Source organism: Gracilinanus agilis, chromosome 1, assembly GCF_016433145.1.
Source record: "Gracilinanus agilis isolate LMUSP501 chromosome 1, AgileGrace, whole genome shotgun sequence".
Lineage (NCBI taxonomy): Eukaryota > Metazoa > Chordata > Mammalia > Didelphimorphia > Didelphidae > Gracilinanus > Gracilinanus agilis.
This window is the reverse complement of record NC_058130.1, coordinates 184,705,917-184,732,072: the sequence shown is the minus strand read 5'-3', so window position 1 is coordinate 184,732,072 and position 26,156 is coordinate 184,705,917. Positions and strand designations below refer to the sequence as shown.

General features: G+C 40.3%; 1 protein-coding gene across 1 annotated transcript in view; it reads left to right on the top strand.

The window, feature by feature from the left end:
* The window catches only part of MYH11 (myosin heavy chain 11), a 128,509-nt gene extending 102,691 nt beyond the window's left edge, over positions 1 to 25,818 (top strand). Inside the window, exons 27-41 of the mRNA XM_044678415.1 lie at positions 783 to 927; positions 3,135 to 3,341; positions 6,272 to 6,376; positions 6,467 to 6,619; positions 7,003 to 7,251; positions 10,903 to 11,115; positions 11,822 to 12,034; positions 13,842 to 14,003; positions 14,458 to 14,586; positions 14,969 to 15,057; positions 15,902 to 16,025; positions 17,259 to 17,467; positions 18,608 to 18,716; positions 18,806 to 18,978; positions 25,054 to 25,818. Of these exons, the coding sequence (XP_044534350.1) occupies positions 783 to 927; positions 3,135 to 3,341; positions 6,272 to 6,376; positions 6,467 to 6,619; positions 7,003 to 7,251; positions 10,903 to 11,115; positions 11,822 to 12,034; positions 13,842 to 14,003; positions 14,458 to 14,586; positions 14,969 to 15,057; positions 15,902 to 16,025; positions 17,259 to 17,467; positions 18,608 to 18,716; positions 18,806 to 18,978; positions 25,054 to 25,186 (2,413 nt within the window). The 3' untranslated portion in view covers positions 25,187 to 25,818. The remainder of the gene's footprint in view (positions 1 to 782; positions 928 to 3,134; positions 3,342 to 6,271; positions 6,377 to 6,466; positions 6,620 to 7,002; positions 7,252 to 10,902; positions 11,116 to 11,821; positions 12,035 to 13,841; positions 14,004 to 14,457; positions 14,587 to 14,968; positions 15,058 to 15,901; positions 16,026 to 17,258; positions 17,468 to 18,607; positions 18,717 to 18,805; positions 18,979 to 25,053) is intronic.
* Positions 25,819 to 26,156: the final 338 nt, after the last annotated feature.

Here is a 26,156-nt window from a genome sequence, read left to right as displayed (position 1 = left end):
TATATATATAGAGATAGAGAGAGAGAGAGAGAGAGAGAGAGAGAGAGAGAGTTAGTTAAGGCCCTTCCCACTCTCCTATAAACCTTTTCCACACTCTTATTAACCTATAGTCACTAAGCCAATCAACGCCCAGGATACAGAACACAGTGCTGTAGTTGCTCGCCTTTCATTCCATCAACCAATAGTGTGCCACAATAAGTGTAACTCCACAATACAGAATTATATATATTTTTTAAACCCATGATACAGTGAAGCCACCATAAGCAAACCATGTATATAGTGAGGGATGACTGAACAGAAGTCTGTGATATGTTCCAAGTCCCTGGAAATCAATGTCCATATTCTCTCCCATGATAGACACTTGAGCCTCCTTTTAAAAAATTTCTAAGTAAATATGTTTTTTAAGTGGCGGTATTCAAAATTCAATTCCCAATTATCTGCATGAGTGGAGAGGCAAGCCAGAAGGACAGCTAAAACAACAAAGGGCAATGGCTACCCCAGCCACTCCAATGAGTTGGATTGGGTTGGATTGGGTGACCTTAGTCTATGATTTATGGTGGCTCTCTGTCTTCCTGGATTATGTTTTGATTAGGTTGATATTAAGATTATTTCATCTTTCCAGAACACATGGCCACACACAAACTCAAGGTCACAAAAGGAAGCTGGTTTGAGATTGCAGACTGGCCACAGAAAATCTACTAAGTAGAAACCAGCAAGTCCTCCCCCACACTCTTGGTTCTCCACTCCCTACTTAAACAGCTCATGTCTTTGCTCCTCTTCAGAGCCAAGAGGGAACAAGAAGTGACCGTACTGAAGAAGGCGCTGGATGAGGAGATTCGGACTCATGAAGCCCAAGTCCAGGAGATGAGACAGAAACACACACAGGCTGTGGAGGAGCTCACAGAGCAATTGGAGCAGTTCAAGAGGGTAAATCCAGCATGCCTTGGGAGTTTCTGGAGGGAAGGCAGCTCAGAAGGGTGGGAATAAGCCCTTTCCAAGTCTCTCACTCTTTCATTCCGTCCTTCCAACAATAGCTCTGGGAAGTAGGAAGATAGCCAGGGAAGAGATGAATTATTCACACACACCCCCTTATTTGATAGAAATCATAATAGCTAATATTTATACAGGACTTTAAGGTTTGCAGAGCCCTTTGTAATGTATTATCTCATTTGATTCTCATAAATCTCATTTATAGCTCTTTAACAAATGAGGAAACTGAGGGGTGAGAAAGGAAGGGGAAGAGATTTAACCAGAGTCACATAGCCAATAAGTGTGTGAGATAGGATTTGAATTTGGATCTTTCTGACACTGAATCCAGGGCTCTGTCCATTCTGTTGTCCATCATAATCAGCAGGATAATAATGATAGCCAACATTTATATGGGGCCTACTTTGTGCCAGGCACTGTGCTAAACCCTTTACCAATATTATCCCATTTGATCCTCACAACAACGCTGCAATATAGGTGATATTATTTCCCACTTTACAGATGAGGAAACTGAGGGAGAGGTGAAGTGATTTGCCCAGAGTCATACAGTCATACAGTGTGTGAGTTAGGATCTGAACTCAGGGTGTTCTGATTCTGAATCCAGGGAGCTATCTATCTATTCCATTAACCAGTCACATAATTATCATCACCATCATCATAGCTAGCATTTACTTAGTGCTTACTAAGTGCCAGGGGCAGCTAGGTGACTTAGTGAATAGAGTGTCAGGCTTGGAGTCAGGAAGACCTGAATTCAAATCCAGCCTCAGAGATTACCCTAGCTATGTGACCCTGGGTAAGTTACTTAACTCTGCCTCAATTTCCCCATCTGTAAAATGAGCTGGAGAAGGAGAACACTCCAGTATCTTTGCCAAGAAAATCTCAAATGGGTTACAAAGAGTTCGATATGACTGAAACAACTGAACAAAACCATGTGCCAGGCACTAGACTAAGTCCTTTACAAATACTATCTCATTCGACCTTCACAGTGCCCTATCAAGTAGATACTCTCATTATGTCCCACTTTACAGATGAGGAAACTGAGGCAGAGGTGAAGTAACATGCCCAGGATCACATAGCAAATAAAGGCCCAGCACTCTGTCCACTGCTTCACCTAGATGCCCAAGAGAAAAAAGGCCCACAGAGGCTAAAGATAAGAATATTAATAATACCACTATGTATATGTGTTTAACCCTTACTTTCTGTCCTAGTAAGACAAAAGGGCAAGGGCTAGGCAAATAGGGGTAAGAGATTTGCCCTGGGTGACATGGCTAGGAAGAATTTGATGCCAGATTTTAACCCCAGGTCCTTCTGACTGCAGGCCTGACACTGTATCGACTGTGCCACTTAGTTGCCCTAAGTTTTATCTTTCTTTCTTTCTTTCTTTCTTTCTTTCTTTCTTTCTTTCTTTCTTTCTTTCTTTCTTTCTTTCTTTCTTTCTTTCTTTTTTTAACTCTTACCTTCTGTCTTATAATAGATACTAAAATATCATTTCCAAGGCAGAAGAGCAGTAAGGTCTAAGCAATTGGAGTTAAGTGACTTGTCCAGGGTAACACAGCTAGGAAGTATCTGAGGTCAGATTTGAACCCTTGACTCCAGGCTTGGCTCTCTATCTACTGAGCCACCTAGCTACCCCTTTCCCCTTTTATTTATTTATTTGTTTGTTTAAACACGGCTGAGGCCCACAGAGACTTATAGAGGTCCTTTATCTGTGTACTTGTCTTATCCTATTCCATGATAAAAACCTCGAAGACAGAGACCATGTTTTTATTCTTCTCTTGACACACCCATCCCAAATGTCTGCAGTTAGGTGGCTCAGTGGATTGAGAGCCAAGTCTAGAGGGGTGAGGTCCTGGGTTAAAAATTGGCTATAGATATTTCCTAGCTGTGTGACCCTGGGCAAGTCACTTAACCCCCGTGGCCTAGCCCTTGCCTTTCTTATGCCTCGGAACCAATACACAGCATTGATTCTGAGACAGAAGGTAAGGGTTTAAAAATAAATAACTAAATAAAATGCATGTAGTATGTGTTCAATGAGTAATAGATTCAGCTAGACACCATTGCTTCCATCGCCAGCTTTCCCATCCTTCAGTCTCCGCCAGCCCTCCAGGTTTAGCTGTCATGTTTCTTCTCTTATGCTCTTGGGACAGGCCAAGGCCAACCTGGACAAGAACAAGCAGACTCTGGAGAAGGACAATGCAGACCTGGCCAATGAGCTGAGGTCTCTGAACCAGGCAAAGCAGGAGGTGGAGCACAAGAAGAAGAAACTGGAGGCACAAGTGCAGGAACTTCAGTCCAAGTGCAGTGATGGAGAGCGGGTTCGGGCAGAGCTCAATGACAAAGTCCACAAGCTGCAGGTGAGTTCAGGAATCTGCCCACCGCAATGGAAGAGCAGAAACTGCTGGGAGGGGATTAGAGAGACAGCCGGGGTCCCGGCAGTGGCCGTTCTAACTTCCTCAGCTTTCTGAATTGGCTGAAATTTTGGGATTAGAAAGACTTCTGAGTTTTAATAGTCCTAAAAAATCACATCATCACAATAGCAATAGTAGCTAGCATTGAATATTATCTCATGGTATCCTTATGACAACCCTAGGAGGTGCTATTTTTTTCTGTTACACATGTATTATGTAAAACATATTTCTATATTGTTCATTTTTGTAAGTAACCTTATAAAATTAGAACCCCAAAACAAACCTAAGTAGCAATTGAAAAATCATGTGCTTTTATTTGCTTTCTGATGCCAACAGTTCTCTTTCTGGGGGTGGACAGCATTCTTTGTCCCAAGTCACCAGAATTGTCCTGGATCATTGTATTGCTGGGAGTAGTTAAATCTTTCCCATTTGATCATTCCACAATATTGCTGTTACGGTGTACAATGTTCTCCTGGCTCTGCTATTTCACTCTGTATCAGTTCACATAGGTCTTATATACCACAATTTGTTCAGCCATTCCCTAATTGACGTCCCCTTAATTTCCAATTCTTTACCACCACAAAAAGAGCTGCTACAGCTATTTTTGTACAAACAAGTCCTCCCCCCACCATTTTTTTTAACATCTTCAGGATACAGCCCTTCTAGTGGTATTACTAGATCAAAGGGTAGGCATTGTTTTATAGCCCTTTAGGCAAAATTAGGAGGTGCTATTATTATCCCATTTTACAGATAAGGAAATCAAGGAAATTGCCAGACACTGTGCTAAGTGCTTATGCAATTACTATTTCTTTTGATTATCATAAGGTAGATGCTATTATAACCCACAATGGGGGATTATAAGCTCCACCCTACCATTTTATAGCTGAAGAAACGGAGGTAATAATAACAATAATAGTAATAGCTAACATTTATATAATAGTTTCTATGTGTCAGGCACTATAAGTGCCTTACAAATATTTTCTCATTGGATCCTCACAACCACCCTGGAAGATGTTATTATGAACCTCATTTTTCAGTTGAGTGAGCATCTGCTTGAAAACTTTCACTGATAAAGGGCTCGTTCTACTTTGGGATAGCTTTAATTGTTAGGATTTTTTTTTAATAGGCCCATATCTGCTTCTCTGAATTTCTGTGTTGCTTTTAGTTCTGCCTTTGGTGGAGGTGGGGTGGCAGGGGATGTGTGGAAGTCAGAAATCTATCCATCTTCTGCATGACTCTTCAAATATTCCTCATCTTCTCTCTTCAAGATAAAGTATCCCCAGTTCCTTCAACCAATCCTATGGAATAGTTGCTAATCCCTTCATGATACTATTTGCTCTCCTTGTTCTGGCTTACCAATTCTCTTTCCTAAAATGTGGCAGGTAGAACTGTCCAAGTGTGGTCTGTTCAGTGCAGAATAAAGTAGTTCTATAATCTCCCTTGTTCTGTAAGCTGTCCCTGTTATCAGTGCATCATCACAACTTTGGCTGCTCTATCATTCTATGGACTTGTATTGAGCATTCAGTCCCCTGAAACTCCCATGCCCTTTTCATTTGACCTACCTGTGCATTTTCTACACCCAACTTTGCACCTAGTCCATAACGGGCTAATGGATTTGGGGGGTAGGGTTATAATTCTTAGCTCTTTCCAAAGAGGAGCTCCTTCAGTCTCTCCAAATAACCCAGTCAGAAGTCTCATGGCTCTTCCAGAAAGTTTTTTTTTATAGCTAACCTCAGTCTCTACTATTGCAAAATCAAATTTCCTCTAGTTTGGTCCCTCAGTGGAAATGAAGTGCATCACCAACCTATTTTATAATTCTTAAAACCATTATTATATTTCCCCTTCATCCTTCTCTTCTAGGGAATTTGAATCATTTGCACTGATTTAACTGTTCTGTGAATGGCAAAGTATAGAAAGACTTATTAATATTTTATTCAGGATAGGGAAGAAATGTTCTCCATCTGTGCTTTGGAGACTAATTGCTCAGTAGAGGATTGATTTTTATCATCATAACAAAAGCAACTTCTTGTCTGGGTACAGACTATTAATTTGAACTCTCAGTGCAAATGAGAATGAAATGAGATGAATTCTAGGAAGGAGATTAAAATGGTTTATCTCAGAACTACAGAAATTGGTAGGTAGAGACCATCAAATTAGCCAAAGACATTATATCCCTAGGAGTATGGTTTTCTCTAGGGTGATGCAAAGGAAATTTATGACAGGTTAGTGTCTTAAAGATGGCTATAAAGCACTACCTTCCTTATCTCGAGGCATCTCCAAATCGATGGAGAAGTAAGTATGGGGATAGGGAACCACAAACTCCTTCTAGTAAATGTACTTCCGGAGGGAAGGATGTGTCTTTTCTCTCATGGTAAATGTCCAACCAAGTGCCCATCTTACAGAAATGGAATGGGTCAGACAGATTCATCTTTGCTTGTGCCTGTCTTGGTAAGGTGTTCAAGGTCAATTTATCATAATAATTTAGAATTGGAAGGAAACTCAGAGGAAATTTGCTTCACCTATGCCTGAGAAAATAATCCTCTCTATAACATACTCAGTAAGTGGTCATCCAACTTTTGCATAAAGACTTCTGGTGAAGGTGAACCCATCATCCCAGTCAGTCTTTTCTACTTTTGTATACCTTTAATTTAGCTGGACTGCTCTCCTTAGAGGAGGTTCTATAAGTCCCAGTCAATATGGGCTTGCTCTACAATTGAGTCTTAGGTGGGACTATGTTCTAGGGATCTTAGATTCAGATGAGATATAAGAGATTTTGACTTTTCCATCCAACAGAGTGCTATTTTTGTGTATGGGCAAGGATGGTTAATTGAATCATGTAACCAATCTTTCTCCCCTTATGTGTAATTGGACCTTAGAATGAAGTGGAGAGTGTCACTGGGATGCTGAATGAGGCAGAGGGGAAGACCATTAAATTGGCCAAAGATGTCGCATCCCTAGGATCCCAGTTACAAGATACCCAAGTAAGTATTGTGCCATACCAGCTGGTGAATGGGAGCAGGGCTGAGACACAGGCCCTCATGGCAGGGCATCTTGGTGTGTTCTTTTCACAGGAGCTACTCCAGGAAGAAACACGACAGAAGTTGAATGTGTCTACCAAACTTCGCCAGCTGGAGGATGAGAGGAATAGCCTGCAAGACCAACTTGATGAGGAAGTAGAAGCCAAGCAAAACCTGGAACGGCACATCTCAACTCTTAACATACAGGTGCCATCTTGATCCCAGTCAAGGGACAGGCAGAACTTGGAGAGAAGCAGAATAGTTTGTTCTAAGAACCTATGCTGTACCCATGGTGCCTTATTAGATCTTCTTATTAATTCTTATTAAATCTTATCATATTATTCTTATTAGATCTTAAGATATAGAGGACCCTAAAGTGTGGACCACTGAGAACTTATACCATGTTGTTTAGTTCATTGGTTTAGTTATTAGCTGCTCCAATCTCCCTACTGGCTGAAGGTCTTCAAGAAAAGTAATTTTGGTTTTACTGTTTTACGAGGATAGATAGAACACAAAGTAGGCTCATGTCAGGAAACTAAGGGTACACTATAGTACATCCTCCTTCTTACCTGAATCTCCTATTATTTCAGCTCTCTGATTCAAAGAAGAAACTACAAGATTTTGCCAGTACTGTGGAGGGCCTGGAAGAAGGCAAGAAGAGGCTCCAGAAAGAGATTGAAGGTCTCACCCAGCAGTATGAGGAGAAGGCAGCATCTTATGATAAATTGGAAAAGACTAAGAATAGACTTCAGCAGGAACTGGATGACCTGGTTGTGGACTTGGACAACCAGCGCCAACTGGTATCCAATTTGGAAAAGAAGCAAAAGAAGTTTGACCAGGTAGAATCTGCTTTTATCTCTTTCCTGGGGCGGTTTGCATAGTAACAGTCGAATGAATCAAGTTAGTATTTGAAGTTCCTCTAGGTCTGCGTTGGTGAACCTAAGGCACATGTGCCAGAGGGGACTGCTTTCTTCCCCCTCTCCACATGCACCTTAGGACGTTTCTTACATCACTCACCCCTCTACCCAGCAGCCCAATGGGAGTGCTTCCTCTCTCCCCTGTCTGGGGTAAAGGGGAACAGCTCACATGAGGCGTGAGGGGTAGTTTAGGCACTCAGTCTCTAAAAGGTTCATCACGGCTCTAGGTATTTCTGGTCTCTATTTCTCCTCGGTGAATTCTGCCTAGCCTCTGGTCACAGAACAATCTTGATTTGTGGGGTACTAACCTACTATAACTATAAATCAGATAATGAACCTAAAGAAGGATCTATCCTTATAGTGAACTTCTTTAGTTCACTATAAGAAAATAATATCATTAGTTGGATTACTTTGACTGTTGGGCTTCTAAATTTGTTCATCATTGACAGAATATGTGTGCATGTGTATATATACACACACTATTCTGAAAAACTCAAAATGACTTAATACCAAAATTATTATTTTTTGATCTTATTCATTTTGGACATAAAATCTTTCTAAAATGTTTTGGGCACAGATTTCCTACTTTCTTAAGCAGGTTATACTCAGTGTAATTTAGCTTCTTCTCAATAACTCCAGGGACATTGTTATGACAATCAGTTATTCCTGGAATTATTCAAAAAGACCTTAGAGATCATTTAGTTCAATCCTCTCCATAATCTGACAGTTTGTCATTCACTGTCAGTGAATAGGTATTTATGAGAGGATGTTCCATTTTCAAAAATGTTTAATTAAAAGATTAATGTTGAACATCAATTCAGTTGTCTAAACTTGCTTATTAAGTATTTACATTTAAATGTAGAAAGTATCATAACAGTTTTTTAGTTGCTCTCTTGAAGATCCTCACTAGGAATCGGCATATTTTGCCCATTTATTCTCAGTGACTTTTCCTCATTTATGGTCTTAGTTAATGTGTGTTCTACTTTTCTGGCTCTACTTTTTTCACTTTGCATTATTTCATCTTTTTCCCAATATCTTTATATATTCCACACCTGCCAGTTTTAATTGCATTATAGCATCTTACTCCATGAATGTATCACCATGTAATTAATTCTGGCCCTGTTGGATTGCTTCCAACTAGTTGCTTCTAGTTTTAGTGATTACATATAATGGTACCATGAAAATCCATAGAGACATCTCTTTTTCAATTTAAGAAAATAACACTTTCAAGATATATTCCTAATAATGGAATAATTGAACCAAAGGATATGATTATTTTTGTAACATTTACTGTGTTTTACCAGATTATTCCTGTGGATCTTAAAATTAATATTCAATAACTAAACATTATATTTTATAAAGTTTTATTAATAATAAACTAACATAAAAAAAACTAGACGGAGAAGGTACTAAACTCACCCAGCCTGCTCCCAGGAGTAAAAGAGAAAGAGAAAGGAGTTACAGCCAAATATAAAACAATAATGTGACCACGCAAACGTGGCGGTGCAGGAGAGATTAAAGGGAATTTGGGGAAAACTAAGGGACTGAAAGGGGATGCAGTCCAAGGTTCAAAACCTCCATTTATACATTCCACAAAAATATTCTACCAATTTGCAATTCCACCAATTTGACAGGTATGAGGTTAACTTCGAGAATTGTTTTAATATGCATTTTATTAGTGTCCAGCCCTTTTAAATGAGATATTTCTTTAGACATTTGAAAACATTATATCATCCTAAAATTTCTCTTCTCCAATCTTCTTAATCATTTCCCGTATGACAATGCAATTGAATTTCCATTTTGGTTGTTATCTCTCTCTGGATAGCCTCTTTTTTGTTTTGTTTTGTTTTGTTTTTTTGGCAACTGTGTTACACTAGTTGCTTCATATTGAACTTGTAGCCAACTAAAATCCCTGTCTTTTTTTCTTTTTAAACATAAATTGCTCTTAAGCTATGGTTTTCCCAACTTTCAACTAGGAAAGTTGATTTTTTTTTTTTAAATCTAAAGGTGGAATTTCCTACTTATTTCTATAGAATTTCAAGTTCTTGGTTTAGGCTCATTGTTTGAGCTTTATAAATCCATCTTAAAACTCAAAATTAGTCATATTGCATGGCAGTGGGAAGGGGAGCAAGTGGGAAGGGGAGGGGAGAGGAGAAGAAGGAGAAAGGAAAGTTATAAGTATTTATATAACATCTACTAAGGGCTGGGTACTGTGCTAAGTGTTTTGCAAATATCATCTCATTTGATCTTCACAACAACCCTGGGAGGCAGATGCTATTACTTATTCCCATTTTACAGTTGAGGAAACTGGAGCAAACAGGGTTAAGTGACTTATCTAGGGTCACACAACTAGTAAGTGTCTGAGGCTATATTTGAACTCAGGGCTTCCTGACTCTGAGTCTAGCACTCCATCCACTGTGCCACCTAGATGCCCTAAGTGGGCAGAAATAAAGGTATTTCTGACCATTCTACTCTTCTTAAAATGCAAAGCACTATAGTAGCCCAGGTGAGGTTTAAACTTGTTGGGCTAAGATTCTCTAGACCTTTAACTCAGTGTTTTAACTGCTTTAGCCCTGTTGATACAGACACATATGCACACACCTATACACACACACATAGCACATATATCCTATTGTTCTGTAGTAAGAGTATGCTTTCTGGGACAGCTGATGTACATAGGTGTGCTTCCCTTTATGCTAAATAGTCCCAAACTTCTGTGGTTTTTCTAATTCTGCCTATTTTTTTCAGTTTTAGTCTCTTCTTACTACTGTTAGCTATTATTTCTCCATACTGTCAATGTGCTTCTGCTGCTTCTAATCTTTTTTTTATTTTTTTTAGTATTCAGTTGAGGGTCTAACATTGACTCTACACCTCGCCCATCTGGTACAGTGCATGGATTATGAACGTTAGAAACTTTCTTTTTGTTGTTGGGGTTTTCTTTCTCTTCTTTTCTTTCTTTTTATTATTATTATTTTTTTTGCTTCCTTCTGTCTATCTCCTGGAAGCTTCAATTTTCCAGTAGCTGGATCTTTGGATAGATGAAGTGTTACTATGAAACATTATACTTTTTTCTCTGCAGATAAAAATTATTCAAATAGCAATATTTGTTAAGCTTTGAGTTTTTCTAGTGGTAGAGATAGATTTGTGCTGGCCATCTCCACTCTCTCCTGGTTCTCCTTGTGACTGAGTGTATTATTTGTGACAGATACTTGAGAGTAGAGAACTAGAACAAAGTTAACAGGTCTGTAACAGGATTAAATTCTTATTTGGATAATACCTCACTAGAGCCATGTTCTGACCAGCATTAGCCATCATTGGTTTATGTTAAAATTCTATGTAGAAAGTGGTTTAGCTATTTTGGGCTTTTAATGCAGTCAGCTGAGAAAAACTAAAGCAGAAATATGATGTTGAATTTCTTGCATGGATGATTAAATTATTTCTACAGGACATAAGACATGTGGCGCTTTCCGCATTGAGGATTAAGAAATGAAGATGAAAAGGTGCCAATACAACCTTCAAAGCCCTTATCTCTAGCTGGCGCTCAACTCTGTGATTTTTTTTGCTGTTTTGCAGTTGTTAGCGGAGGAGAAAAACATCTCTTCCAAATATGCAGACGAAAGAGACAGAGCAGAGGCGGAAGCTCGAGAAAAGGAAACAAAAGCCTTATCCTTAGCCAGGGCTCTGGAGGAGGCTCTGGAATCCAAAGAAGAACTTGAAAGAACCAACAAAATGCTCAAAGCTGAAATGGAAGACTTGGTTAGCTCCAAGGATGATGTGGGCAAAAATGTGAGTCTTCCACAATCCCTCTTCTCATCCATGTTGGGCCAGTCTCCCAGTAAGGTCCCTCCATTTACTTTCCACCAAAGCCTACAATTGCCAGACTTGACCGGCTACAGATTCAGGGTAGAATCCAAGAAATAAGGGCTGAGTTCAGAACCCATACTTATGGCTACAACCATTTTCTGTCATTGTAATATTAAGAAGGTGAAGGAATGCCTGGAACTGGATCAGAGATAGAAAGGATTGTAGCCAATGTGAAAGATAAAGATTGGAGACCTGCGGAGGAAAGAAATACTCTGCTAGCTTCTGGCAAAAAAATTGCTATTTCTGAGCAAGATTATCCTGTGTACAGTAAAAGGCAACGTTACTCAGGAGTAATCTTCATTATGTTATATAATAATAACAATGATAATAATAATAGCCATAGCATTTGTATAGCTGTTTAACATTTGTAGATAATATCATGTGTTATCTCATTTGACTTTACAAATGTGTGATGTAGGGGCTATTATTATTCCCATTTTAAAGAAAAGGCATCTAAGGATGAGAGAGCTTAGGTGACTTGCCCAGGTCACACAGCTAGTAAGTATCTGAGGCAGGATTCAGACTCAGGTCTCCCTGACTCCCAGTCCCACACTCAAGCCATTGTACCATCTAGCTGACTGATTGTACAAATGATGGTCCACGTAATAAAGTTTATTCTGTCCACAAGGTCCACGAACTAGAAAAGTCCAAACGAGCTCTGGAAACCCAGATGGAGGAGATGAAGACACAATTGGAAGAGCTGGAGGATGAGTTGCAGGCCACTGAGGATGCCAAGCTGAGGCTGGAGGTCAACATGCAAGCCCTGAAGGGTCAGTTTGAGAGAGATCTCCAAGCAAGGGATGAGCAAAATGAAGAGAAGAGAAGGCAGCTACAGAAGCAGGTAATGTTCCTGGTGGGGAGGGAAAGGGAACTTTGTCCCTTATAATAACAGTAATAATATCTAACGTGTACATACTGCTTTACATAAATCATTTCACTTGATTTGGATGCTATGGGTTACCATTAAGTTATAGTCCATATATGTGTGTGTGTGTCCGTGTGTATCATTTGGGGAAGAGGTTAACTTGCTAATAGCAGTTAACAGACATGTACAAAGATTTACAGTTATCTTTTCTTTAGTTTCATCTTATATGTGTAGTTTCTTATATTTGAATACAAGGCCAACAGTTACAGTAGTGATTCTCACATGAAACTCTCACAACAGTTGATGCCCAGTCCACTATGTCCCAGGGAGTTGCCTGAGCAAAGTACGGTTTATTCAGGATTGGATAACTAGTCAATGTCAGAGGAGAATTTGCCCGGTCTTCTGGGCTTTAAAACCCAAACTCTTATCTCCTTTGTCAGGCTAATTCTATCATTTTCTTATGCTCTTGTTTATATATTAGAATGCTTTACTTGTCAATAATATGGAAATTAAATAAAAGCTTCTATTAAAAGGAAATAAGAGTAAAATAAAGAAAAATCATGCAAATTTAAGATACTAAGAAATATTAAATCATGAGACATTTAATTAAACATTTACAAAAATAAAAAATATAGAATTCAACCTAAAACAGAATATTCCAAAAGAAATTCTTTAAAAAAAACTTTTACCTTCTGTCTTAGAATTGATACTTAGAGAGGAAACAAGGGGAAAGGCCTTCTGCAGAAGGTGATGTTTGAGCTGAGTTTTGATTCTAAATAGCCTCTGTGAGGAAGAGAAAGGGAGGCTTGGGAAGAAGGATAAGGAAAGAAGAAAAAGGTAAAAGGAAGAGAAAGAAAGGCAACTTATATCAGCTCTAGAAAGCTGATTGTTTTCTTTTCAGTGTGAGCGTTTATATCTTGGGAAATGGCAAACACTACAAATCAAAGACTGATTTGTTGATTGTTTAGAATTAAGAAGGGAAAAAATGTTAATAAGGTAAGATTAAATTTAATTGTGTTTGGGGCAGCAAGGTGGCTCAGTGGATAGAGTCAGGTCTAGAGATAAGAGGTCCTGGGTTCAAATCTGGTCTCAGACACTTCCTATCTGTGTGACCCTGGGCAAGTTACTTAACCACCATTGCCTAGTCTTATTGCTCTTCTGCCTTTGAACAAATACTTAGTATCAATGCAAGACCAAAGGTAAGGGTTTTTTTAAAAAGTGTGTTTGGGGCAGCTAGATGGCTCAGTGAATTGAGAGCCAGGCCTAGAGACAGAAGGTCCTGGGTTCAAATTTGACCTGAGACACTCTATCTGTGTGACACCTGAAAAAGTCATTTAACTCTCATTACCTAGCCCATACCACTCTTCTGCCCCCAACACTTAGTATTAATTCAAAGACAGACGGTAAGAGTTTAAAAAAATGTCTTTCAAATTTTGGGAGAGGGCTACAAAAGAGCAGATTGTTAAACATTGCCAACACACACCCTTCAGGGTGGGATTGATGGCACTAGATCACATGAACAACTATTTCAGATTCCCCTGAGGGACCTCATTGTCTATTCTGTTCTACATGTATCGGGGCTTCATTTGGACACCTATATCCAGCCTTGACACTAAACAGAAAAATTCCATCTAAGCAGGTGGGGATTCTTTATACTGAGCTCTCCCATTCCCTGGAGGCACCCCCTCATGACTGCCATCTTTGACCCACCCCTCAGGGATGAGAGCTAAAGCCTCCCAGAAAGTAAACCTGTAGCATACCAACCTCTCCTTTTCTTGATTAGCTTCATGAGTATGAGACAGAACTTGAAGATGAGCGCAAACAGCGGGCCCTGGCAGCTGCGGCCAAGAAGAAGTTAGAAGTGGACATCAAAGATCTGGAGCTCCAGGCTGACTCGGCCATCAAAGGGCGGGAGGAGGCTATTAAGCAACTTCGTAAACTCCAGGTGGGTGGGGTTCCTCCTTGGTACCAATACCAGTGGTTCTCTGAGTGGAGAAAAAAACAGAAAAGGTCTTTCTGATGTTAGAGTCTCATAGGTAAGACTACCCATTTGGACAGCTAATAAGCACTAGGCGTCTGCTGTGTGCATGACTCCATATTAAGCAGCAGATATGAATTGTAGCCAAGGTGTATTAAGGCTCATCTTCTAAGGTAAGTCAATCTGGGACACCCAGAGGAAAGCCAAAGAGATTCCTGCAAGTTTTGGGGTCCAAGGCTAAAAGCCAAAACATCCTGAAGAGTTCTATAGCTTCATGGATACCTTGTGGTAAGGAGAGTAAAATTTAGGTTTGAACTGAAAGAGAAACCAAAGAACAGAACTTTGTTTAAAAAATAAAAGTAGCAGAGTCATTCTGAGGGATACAATTTTCTTTTTGTCCACTCTTGCTGAACCAATCCAGGCTCAGATGAAGGACTTTCAAAGAGAGTTGGAAGATGCTCGGGCCTCTAGAGAAGAGATCTTTGCCACTGCCAAGGAGAATGAGAAGAAAGCCAAGAGCTTAGAAGCAGACCTCATGCAACTCCAAGAGGTAAGATCTCACTTAGAAAAGTAAATCTTCAAGTTGGATTGTAGTAACCAGAGGCTTATAAATCAGTATTCTCAATTCTCCCACCCATATCAATCTTTTCTCTATCTTTCTCGAAGGAAAATAAAAAGATAAAGGAAATCAAGGTTCTTTTGTATTTCCTTGACATAAATTGCCTTTTTCTCTCAGAGGAATGGCCATTTCCAAATCCAGTTTGGTTGGTCTACTTTCTCTAAAGAAATAGACATTGGTAATCTTTGGGTAGGACTCATTCTCCCAGCTAAACAAAGAACAAGGGAATCCATGACTGACTTTCAAGAAAATGACACAAGAGTCTCCCCTCCTTCTGAAAATAGCAAATTCCTCCTTCCTCTTAATCCTCTAGGATCTGGCTGCTGCTGAGAGGGCACGCAAACAAGCTGACCTAGAGAAAGATGAATTGACTGAGGAGCTGGCCAGCAGTGTGTCTGGGAGGTAAGTGACCAGCCTCTACATTCAGGCCTTGGGGAATGGGGCTGGGAACATTTTACTGCAAAAAGTCAGCAGGCCATGGTGGTGTGCCTATGGCACACACTCTAAAGAAGGCATGCAGAGCTCTCTCTGTGGGCACACAAGCCAATGCCTGCCAGAGTTCATTACTAGAAAGGCAGAGGGACTTGGGGCCGCTCTCTTCCCTTCTATACCTAAGGGCATTTTTTTTTTCACTTCATCTGCCCCTCTGCCTAGTGGCCCAGTGAGAGTGCTTCCTTACTGCTCTATCTGGGGTAAGGTGGCAGAGGTGGGGCATATTCAGTCTCTGGGGAGGGCAGGGCAAGCCATGTGTTCTCTAGGGGTGGAGTGGGGCATGCATGGCACGTGGTCTCTAAAAGGTTCGCCATCACTGACTTAGGCAAAGTAGACTCACACTTTCAGATCTTCCTGGTGTTTAAATAACACTGCCAAATTACCTAGAAACAGCATTGGAAGTGGCAGTAATTAACCTGTCTTTACAATGTGAAACATGTGGAAATTCTCAACCAAGCTTTGTTGTTGGGATGAGAATCTAAGAGTAGAAAAACTCTCCAGATGGAGCTTATTATACATTGTTTCTTCACAGCATCTCAAATCCAGAACTTTTTGGTAGTGGGTGCTCCATTTTGTTTGTTTTTTGAGAATAGGCATGAAACAAAGAAGTGGGCAAATGAATGATAAAGGAAAGGAAAGAAACAAAATCTTATTCAGGCTTAAATGCTTTATTATTATATTATATTATGTATTACATTATCTACATTTCTGGCTGACGTCTGGCTGATGCCTCTGTGACCATTCTGTTGCTCAGAAATGCCCTGCAAGATGACAAGCGCCGCCTAGAGGCTCGAATTGCCCAACTGGAGGAAGAACTGGAAGAAGAACAAGGCAACATGGAGGCCATGAGTGACCGGTTCAGGAAAGCCACACAGCAGGTAAGTGTTTTACAAGAGTGCCTAAAATAGATGAAATGAGGCCTTCCCAACATTCTAGGAGGAATGATACACAGTAGGACTCTAAAGTCACATTTGCAATCACCATTAACCATTAATAGGAGCAACTAGGTGATGCAGTAGATCTGATCCTGAGGTTGGTAAGATTCACATTCATATCCTGCCTTAGACACTTACTGTTTGGCTCTGGGCAAGTCACTTAACCTCTGTTTGCTTCCATTTTTTCACCTGTAAAACTCAGATAACACTAACACCTAAGTTGTTGTAAAGCTAAAATAAGATACTTTTAAAAAGGACTCTGCAACCCCAAAGCCCTATGTAAATACTATTACCATTATTTATTTTAATATTAAACAATAATTAAATATGATAGGGTTCCATATCTGAGGGGGATACACTCCAAAATATACCATGGATGGCTAAAACCACAGATTTAAGCAAACATCTGCTGACCCCCATATATATATATATGTGTGTGTGTGTGTGTGTGTTCACTTTCTGCTCCTGCCCCTTGCTTGGCCCTCCTTGGCCACCCCAACCCTCCCCAAAAACCCACTTAAAAAGAGGGAAAAGGGAAGCAGAAGAGACTGCTACCATAGGCAGACTTCTGGCACTTGCCTAGCACTTTGGGTTGACCATGGATAACTAAAACCACAAAAAGTGAAGCCGTGGATAAGGGGACCATATTATAATAATAAAATATTAAAGCACTATGTAAATGCTATTATCATTGTCATCATCATTATTATTACTATCATTACCATTAACCAAAAAAAGCCACAAGGCTGCCCTATGCTCCATAGTGTTTTAATATATTATCTGGTTGAAACTAGAGGTTTTTCCTCTTCTTTTTTTTTTTAATTTTAAATCCTTAACTTCTGTGTATTGACTTATAGGTGGAAGAGTGGTAAGGGTAGGCAATGGGGGTCAAGTGACTTGCCCAGGGTCACACAGCTGGGAAGTGTCTGAGGCCAGATTTGAACCTAGGACCTCCTGTCTCTAGGCCTGGCTCTCAATCCACTGAGCTACCCAGCTGCCCCTGAAACTAGAGGTTTTAAAGAGTTATACTTTGCATGTGAGTTGATGAAAGTCTCTATATCACTAGCCTAGGCAGATTTTGTCTTTCACTAAAATTAAAAGCTAGAATTGCTTTCCTTGTGAGGTTGAACAGGTCTTTCCCTTGAACCATGAACTTCCTTCTTCATATCTCCCCAGGCAGAGCAGCTCAACAATGAACTGGCCACTGAGCGCAGCACAGCCCAAAAGAACGAGAGTGCCCGGCAGCAACTTGAGAGGCAGAACAAGGAGCTGAAGAGCAAACTCCAAGAGATGGAGGGGGCTGTCAAATCCAAGTTCAAGGCAACCATTGCTGCCTTAGAGTCCAAGATCGCCCAGCTGGAGGAACAAGTGGAACAGGAAGCCAGGTACCAGAGGACCTTGCTCCACTTGTATCTGCACATGAACTTTCAGGATATTAAACTCCTCAGCTCTGGCCCCCAAACCCAGTGAAAATGTCCTGAATTAGAGGCAACAAAAGGCAGGAATCATCTTCTCAATTCTAGGCATTAGAGGACTATGATAATCACAATGTGGAGTTGTGTAAATCATCCATTACTGATAATATTAGTTATCTGTCACCAGACAAAGGTATTTTCTCATCCCAAACTATTTTTCCAGAGTCTTCATGAAAGGTTAATGGTAAGGAGTAGGCACTGTAAAGAATTACAAAAGAAGATAATAATGAAGTAAAAGCAGTCCCTCTTTGATGATGGATAATTAAGGTAAAAGGTCACAGCATATTTTGTTAGTACTTAGTTCTGCTATTTATTGAAGTCATTTAAATGCAAACCAGGAACAAATAACAGCCAAACCCAAATCCGCCCCCCCAAAAAACCCCCAAAACACCCTCTGTATTTCTCACCAGTTCAGTGATATCCAACTCTTAGTGACCCATGGATTATAGCAAGCCAGTGCTGTCCAAGGGGTTTTCTTGGCAAAGATAATGGAGTTGTTTGCCATTTTCTTCTTCAGTGAACTAAGACAACAGAGATTAAGTGACTTGCCTAGAATCACACAATAAGTATCTGAGGCTGGATTTGAACACAGGTTCCAGATTCTGTGCTCTATCCCCTGAACCACCTAATTGCCTTCCATAATGGAGATGATCATTGTTGTTGTTTAGGCATATCTGACTCTGTGACCTCATTTGGGATTTTCTTTGCAAAGCTACCAGAGCAGTTTGCTATTTCCTTCTCTACCTTGTTTTATAGAAAAGGAAACTGAGGCAAACAGTTAAGTGACTTGCCCAGGATCCAACAGCTTCTAAGTATCTGAGGATGGATTTGAACTTGAGTCTTGCTAACTCCAGGCCTAGAGCTCTGTCCACCTAGCCTTCTAGCTATCCCCAAGAGGGAAGCATCACCTTTGAGCTGGAGACAACTCATGTCTCACTACTAGACTGCAAACTCTTGTGCTTGGCCTATCTTCCTCTCTTTCTTCAAAGACTAACAGCTTTACATGCAGGAGGCACTCAATAAACCTGTTTGTTTCTCTGCTGATTTCAGGGAAAAACAGGCAGCTACCAAGACATTACGCCAGAAGGACAAGAAGTTGAAAGAAGTCATGTTGCAAGTGGAAGACGAAAGGAAGCTAGCCGAGCAATACAAAGAACAGGTAACACAATTGGGCAGATGGTTTCCTTCCCAGACAGATTTAGTGCCATGTTTTTTGTACTTTCCTGACTTCTGCCTCTCCTTTCTCAGGCTGAGAAAGGTAACACGAGGGTGAAGCAGCTGAAGAGACAACTGGAGGAGGCAGAAGAAGAATCCCAGCGCATCAATGCTAACCGCAGGAAGCTCCAGAGAGAATTGGATGAGGCCACTGAGAGCAATGAGGCCATGGGCCGAGAGGTGAATGCCCTCAAGAGCAAACTCAGGTAAGGTCCAAGGAAAAAATTTTAGGGGCTTCCAAGGAGACCTTCCCAGACTGAGAAATGTTATTTGATTGGTAAGGAGTCTGGTGGAGCAAAGAACCCAGGCAAAGTAATAGAATCACCCTGTTCCAGCCTAGAGTAAAAATTTTTGTTGGTGTTCAGTTGTTTTCAAGTCATGTCCAACTCTTCATAACTTCATTGGGGTTTTTTTGGGCAAGGTTACTAGAATAGTTTGCCATTTCCTTCTCCAGCTCATTTGACAGATGAGGAAATGGAGTCAGCCAGGATTAAGTGACTTTCCCAGGGTCACACAGCTAATAAGTGTCTAAGGCCAGATTTGAACTCAGGAAGATGAGTCTTTCTGTCTCTAGGTCTGGTATTCTCTCCCCTACCCCACCTAGCTGTCCCAGGTTACAGGTAGGATAGTTTTAAGAAAGAAAAGTATATGGGTGGTAAACAGGACTATGACTCATCACTCAGATCCCTTTCTGAAATTTCCACAAAACAAAACAATAGCTGAAAGTCAATGAAAACTAGGTCTCCTCCCCTGACCTCTTTTTTCCCCACCAAACCCTTACCTTCTGTCTTAGAATCAATACTAAGTATTGGTTCCAAGGCAGAAGAGCAATAAGGGCTAAGCAATGAGGGGTATGTGACATGTCCAGGGTCACACGGCTAGGAAGTGTCTGAGGCCAGATTTGAACCCAAATCTCCTGTTTCTAAGCCTGATCCTCAATCCACTGAGCCACCTGGCTGCCCCTCCCATGACTTCTTAATTAATTCTAATGCTTAAAAAATTTTCCTCCCATCCTTCCCTCTCTAGTAGGAAAAGCAAATATATCACAGAATAATTATGTCCATAGCAAGAGCTCTCAGTAGTCAAAGGGCCCAAGACCATCGGGCCCATTTGTAGAGAGCTGTAAGATCCCTCTTTCACAAGGGACCAAAATACCTAATGCAGTTTGTGCTTCCTCCAGGGGAGCCTCTGAATTATGGCTCTCATATATGCCTTCAAGATAACTAGCTAAGAGGGAGACTATCAAACGAACCATTTTTCAAAGAACACAGGCATCACCTGCTAGCAGTGAAATAGTAAAAAACCAGTTCAGTATTGTAGGCTGCTGAAAGGTTTTGGATGAGGACAGGTTGGCAGGGGTTAATTGCAGCTCTTCGGGCGGGCTGATGAAACAAATTACAAAGTAAAGGTCTTGGGATGTGTTGTTATGCTCTTCTTCTTAAGATTTTAAGTGAGCCATGGGCTAAAATGTTAGAAGGAACTTAGCCAGCTTTAGTTATGTCTAACCAAACAACAAACCTACTTTTAGGGCATAAAATATCAACTGAACAACTTATTAACATTAATTGAGCATTCATAGGATGCTTTATACCAAACTCTTGCAAGGGAAAGGGAGAAGACATCCAATCTGCATGAGCAAGACGGGCAATCAACAGCCAAAACTGTTAATACAAAAAATATATCAAATAATTGTTTGGAAAAGTTCAACGCCTCTTTTGCCTTGCCTGGATGTCATCCTCCTCTATCTCCAGGTCTAGGAAGGTAGTCTGGCCTCATCTTTGAGGTTGTAAGTCAACTCAATGAGGATTGCCTAGCTTCTCAAGGAAATGTGGCATTCTAAAGAGAAGAGAAACTTCCTTCCTCAGCAGGATAGACCTTACTTAGAGGCCCACAGGAATTCTTCTCTTTTCTATAGTCTTAAGACATATCACCTAGCATATTGCCAGTTACATGGAGGGTATCCATTTCTACCTCTCTTCCTGGGGTAAAAGTGTATGAGCATGATGATCTATTGCCAAAGGCCTTTTATCTACAACTTCTCAGCTTTTTGTTCCAAAGTCAGGGTTTCAGAGCAGGTCATTTGAATGCTCTTTTGTCTGAGCAGGTAGGCAGTAGTGCAAGCCATACATTGTGAAGTATGACGTAACATAAAGTTTTTAAAGAAAAGCTTTTGTGTACAGAAATTTAAGAGCCTAATCTTTTTCTTTGATTTTTAAATTTTTATTTTTTTTAATTTTAGCGCTCTCTCGAAATATAGCTTTGTTAAAGTCAGTATCTTTGCCACAAACATCAGGTACCTGGGTATCTGTAAGGCTGGTTTAAAGGTGCTAAACCCAATTCTTTAAATTCCGATGGAAAAGTTACATAAGTAAATGGATTTTTTCCCCCCATTTTCCAATGGTAACCACCAGGGACTCTTCTCTCTTTGTTTCAGAGGCCCACAGGAACCTTCGCAATGACTTACCAGGTACCATGCCTTCAACTTTGCAGCTCATTTCTGTTGTACCAAGTTTCCATTTTCTTTTTTCTTGCCCTGGCAAATTTCCATGAGATTCCTGCAAAATCTGAAGGCTTAGAAATCTTGGTACCAATTTGTCTTTTATCCCAAGAGACAAATATTACAATGAGACTTTATCCCTTGACCCATTTTCCTTCCCAACTTCTAGGAAACACTCTAGCATGTGATTTCACACCAAAACAGTACTTAATTCTTAAGGATGAGAAGCTGTACACTGAATGAATTGCTGGAGTTTTTTCATCTGCATGAAGTCTTCTGCACCCTTAAAAACACATAGAAAATTGAGTATCAATATTTTGCCATCAACACAAATTTTTTGTTTTTGGCAAGGAAAACTGTTTCCATGTGGCTATTCATTAATCACACGAAATCACAAAGCACTATCTATGTTTGTGGAGACCACAACCAATGTATTCTCACAAGTATGCTTTTGCAAATAGCATCAAAGTTAGGGAAAGGAAAAAAAGCAACCACCAAAATGTTTTATTAGTGCCTGAACTGCATGAAGCTTGAGAATGTCCTAACTGCCAATGGCCACTTTCCTCAGTGTAAGATACAGGAAAAAATAGGCTAGCCACTGCAAAACCAGCTTCCATCCTCATGGCGGTGTTTTTCAAAACCACAGAAACAATGCATTCATGGAATATAGGGCAGAGCTCTTCATCAGACGCTTGTGGAAGTCTTTTGGAAGAGATGAAACTTGTAAGCTACAGAAGGGGTTAATTGCCTTTTCCCATTGTCACTTGCAAACTGAGTTTACCCCCCCCCCCCCCCCCCGGCTTCCTTTCAGAGGCCAAATAACCCTATGTTGTAATATTTGCATCTATCTTCTCTTTGGGGCAGTCTCTGCTTTGCTGCTGTCACCAAAATATTTAAAGCTGAATCATGTCTTAGCAAGGGCTCTTTATTATCAGCTTTACATCTCTCTTTCTAATTCTTCAAGACCATCCTGACTCATTTGCCAGATGTAGTTCTAGGGCTCACATTTTGGGGAGGGGGTAGAAGTGGCAGTTCTCTTTTTTTTTGATGAAGACAGGAACTTATTTCTGCAAGCCTAGGCCTTGATTTGTTACAAAGAGAAGACTGCCTCCTGTTAGTGAACACTGGAATGAAACTGGCCTAGGGTACTAAAGGGATATTCCCAGAAGTACTCTCTTCCTTAAAGCAAGTTCCTTTTTTTCTTGGGGAAGTTTACTCAGCTTCACTTATCTTAGGACCAAGCCCTTAAATAAAACATTTAAGTGGCCTCCCTTACCTCATAATATAAATAGACCCAAATTCTATCCTTGGCACTAGAGTTTGAAAATACTTCCTTCACAACAGAGATTTCTACGTCACAAGAAGTCTCCTTTGGGTAATTGAATTGGAACAGAAGGTAGAAAACCATTTATCTTCTTTTTTATTTTATTTTTTAAACCCTTATCTTCTGTCTTGGAGCCAATACTGTGTATTGGCTCCAAGGCAGAAGAGTGGTAAGGGCTAGGCAATGGGGGTTAAGTGACTTGCCCAGGGTCACACAGCTGGGAAGTGTCTGAGGCCAGATTTGAACCTAGGACCTCCTGTCTCTAGGCCTGGCTCTCAATCCACTGAGCTACCCAGCTGTCCCCTCATTTATCTTCTTAAATAGAATCAATATTAAGTATTAGTTCCAAGGCAGAAGAGTGGTAAAGGGTTAGGTGACTTGCCCAAGGTCACACAGCTAGGAAGTATCTGAGGCCAGATTTTAACCAGGGACTTCCCATCTCCAGGCCTGGGTCTCTCTATCCACTGAGCCACAGAGCTGTCCCTAAAATTAATTTTTTAACTGTAGGATGATAGGGCTTAGAGCTGGAAGGGACCTTAGGAATGATTTAGTCCCACCCAATTCTACAGATGGGGAAACTGAGACCAAAGAGGTTGTTACTTGCTCTGGAATACACAGGTATAGTAGATTACATAACAGAACTGGATTGAAACCGAGGTGTGACTCCAAATCCAGTGCCCTTTTTGCAAGCTTCTTGTCAACATTTTCCCTAAAATACTCATTTTTCAATTATTTAGTTGGGACTTAACACATGGAGTTGTCTATGTTATACTGGGCTACCTTATTCTTCTCCCTTTTTCTTTCAACTTTTTTTTTTAAAACCCTTACCTTCCGTCTTGGAGTCAATACTGAGTATTGGCTCCAAGGCAGAAGAGTGGTAAGGGCTAGCCAATGGGGGTTAAGTGACTTGCCCAAGGTCACACAGCTTGGAAGTGTCTGAATCCAGATTTGAACCTAGGACCTCCTGTCTCTAGGCCTGGTTCTCAATCCACTGAGCTACCCAGCTGTCCTCTCTCTTTCAACTTTTGAGCATGAAGGACATAGCAGTAGCTACAGTAGAAAGAAGGGGTACATATGTGTGTATGCACACACATGAGTATGCATGCACATCCAGAAAGGTACATTCATTCTCAGAAGGGTTATTTCTAGGAAAGTCTATGTCACTCTGCCCCCATACCACTCATTGGTTTGCCACTAACTTTAAAGTGTTGGGAAATTCTATCCTCAACAATTAAGATTTAAGAGAGTCTAGGTAGAACATACGGAAGCTTTTAAGACCAAAGTAATAACTGGCCTGTAAGAATTATTGCTGACCCTTTGAAGTTCAAAGGTGTCTTTAAGGCCTAAATACTCAGCCTTTGAAGTGAAGCTGACCTGGTCTTCTGCAATGACATGATACAACTTTAACTATTTATTCATGATTGCTGCCCACTGGGTAACCCCCTTTCCAAAAACTGGTAGCGTTTAGAAACCAGCATTTTTGTTTCCAATACAATCTGACCTTTGCTACTTTTCTCAGCGATCATGAAATATAGGACCTTGCTTATGTCTATCATCTTACCTCTCGATATAGTTGCTCCTTTGGAATTCAAAATGCTTCTTGCCTTCAGAATGTCTACTAAAAGCTATGGTGTCGTGAAGGAATAGTGTTAGATAACTTTCTCTTTCAGGACATACTTGGCTCTCAGACATTGACAAGAGAGCAAGGCCTATCTTTAAGGTCAGAGAAATAAAAATCTAAGCTGAATAATTTTCCTCCCAGCCACCTGAAAGAATTTCAACTATTACAGTTGCTCTACTGGGGAATAATTCTATCCCTTTTTGCTTCATCTTTCCCTATGGTTGCAGGCTCATATCATTTAAATCATTTCTTTCAGCCTAGCAAAGTTAAATTGAATATGGACTTGCTTCCCTCCTCCAAATAAAATAGATCCAAAGTGAGCTAGGCAATGGGTGTTAAGTGGCTTGCCCAGGGTAACACAGCTAGGAAGTATCTGAGGCCATATTTGACCTCCAGTCTCTAGGCCTGGCTCTCAATCCCTCTTTTACCCGATTTAAAATTGATAACACTGTATCTTGAAGAAGGAAAGGAATTAACACCTACTATGGAATTGAAGTTAGCCTGGGACTTCCTAAGAATGGAGAACCCTACCTTCATAAAAAAGTCTAAGTGAATCCTTTTTTAATGGAGAACCACCCTTCTTTTAAAGGACAAAAAGACAGTAACGTGATGATCACAATTTTCCAAATCCAGACTCTTTCTGCTTAAGATATAGCCTAGACTCTTGCACAACAGACATGTTCAGGATAACTTAAATGATCTAATCTACACCTGAAAAAGCCTTCTGGGTTTCTTGAATTCAAATTGTACTCTCATCTTGATTCATTTTTCCCCTTTTGGTCCAATCTAGATTTGAGAAGAATTTGTTTTCTAAAAGATGTTTATTTTCTAATGCACAGGCGAGGAAATGAGACATCTTTTGCTGCCCCCAGAAGATCTGGAGGCCGAAGAGTGATTGAAAATGCAGAAGGCTCAGATGAAGAAATAGATGCCAGAGATACAGACTTCAATGGAACCAAAGCCAGTGAATAAATACTCTGCTTGCATATTCACTGCGGCCAGATACCCCGGAGGACAATATTTAGCACTGTCTAAATCAGTTTTCAGTTCCAAGTACCACAAGACACTCAACAGACACTCTTACAAGCGGTGATTTAAAAACACAGTCCTGTCTTCAGGCTATATATTGAAATGTTCAATTGTTACCAAATTAGAAAAAAAAACTCTGACCAGGAAATGTGCCATGCATGTGTGCCTTCTCTCTGTCCCTCCTGAACTGTGCAAATGTTTTGAGATTTTTAGAAAGTACAACCACAGGATTGAATTCACTGGCAGTTTTTAATTCCAGATAAGCCTTAGTTTACAAAAAATGGGGACATAGTCACCACATTGGGTGATCTTGCCTCCATCATTCTTTTCATAACTGCATACATACCCTTTGTCTGTTTTGCATATGCCTTTGTTGGGGAGGGGTTGTTTTTTTTTTTTTTTCTGGTTAACTACACTTCTGATGCACAGTTCACCAAAACAACTAAGTGCCTTCATTAGTCACACTTTAAAAACAAAATAATTTGCTCAAACTAATAAAACAGAAATGTTGCACTGTTTTATATGCACCCTGATTGTGCTTACAGACACTTTCACTAATAAAAGGTTATAAATCACTAGAATGCAGTGGATTTTTCTTACTGGAGAACTTCCGCCATGGACTCCAGAGGAAAATAGAGGAGTCTTGGGTTAGAAATAAATTTGAGAGGCTGCTTAGGAACAGCGAGTCCAGTGAGAAGTTGACACCAACAGTCAATGAAGATCGCTGTAGGCCTAAAGCAAAACTACAAAGGATGGACAGAAAAAAAGAGGATTTGAGAGGGAAATGGTGCTTAATTTTTTCTAAGAATCCTTACAGATTCAGGTGACCAGGATCATTTCAAATGTCACTGAAGTATATGTGTAGTGTCAGAATATGCGGTGGTAATGGATTTCTTCAGAATTTCAGATGGCA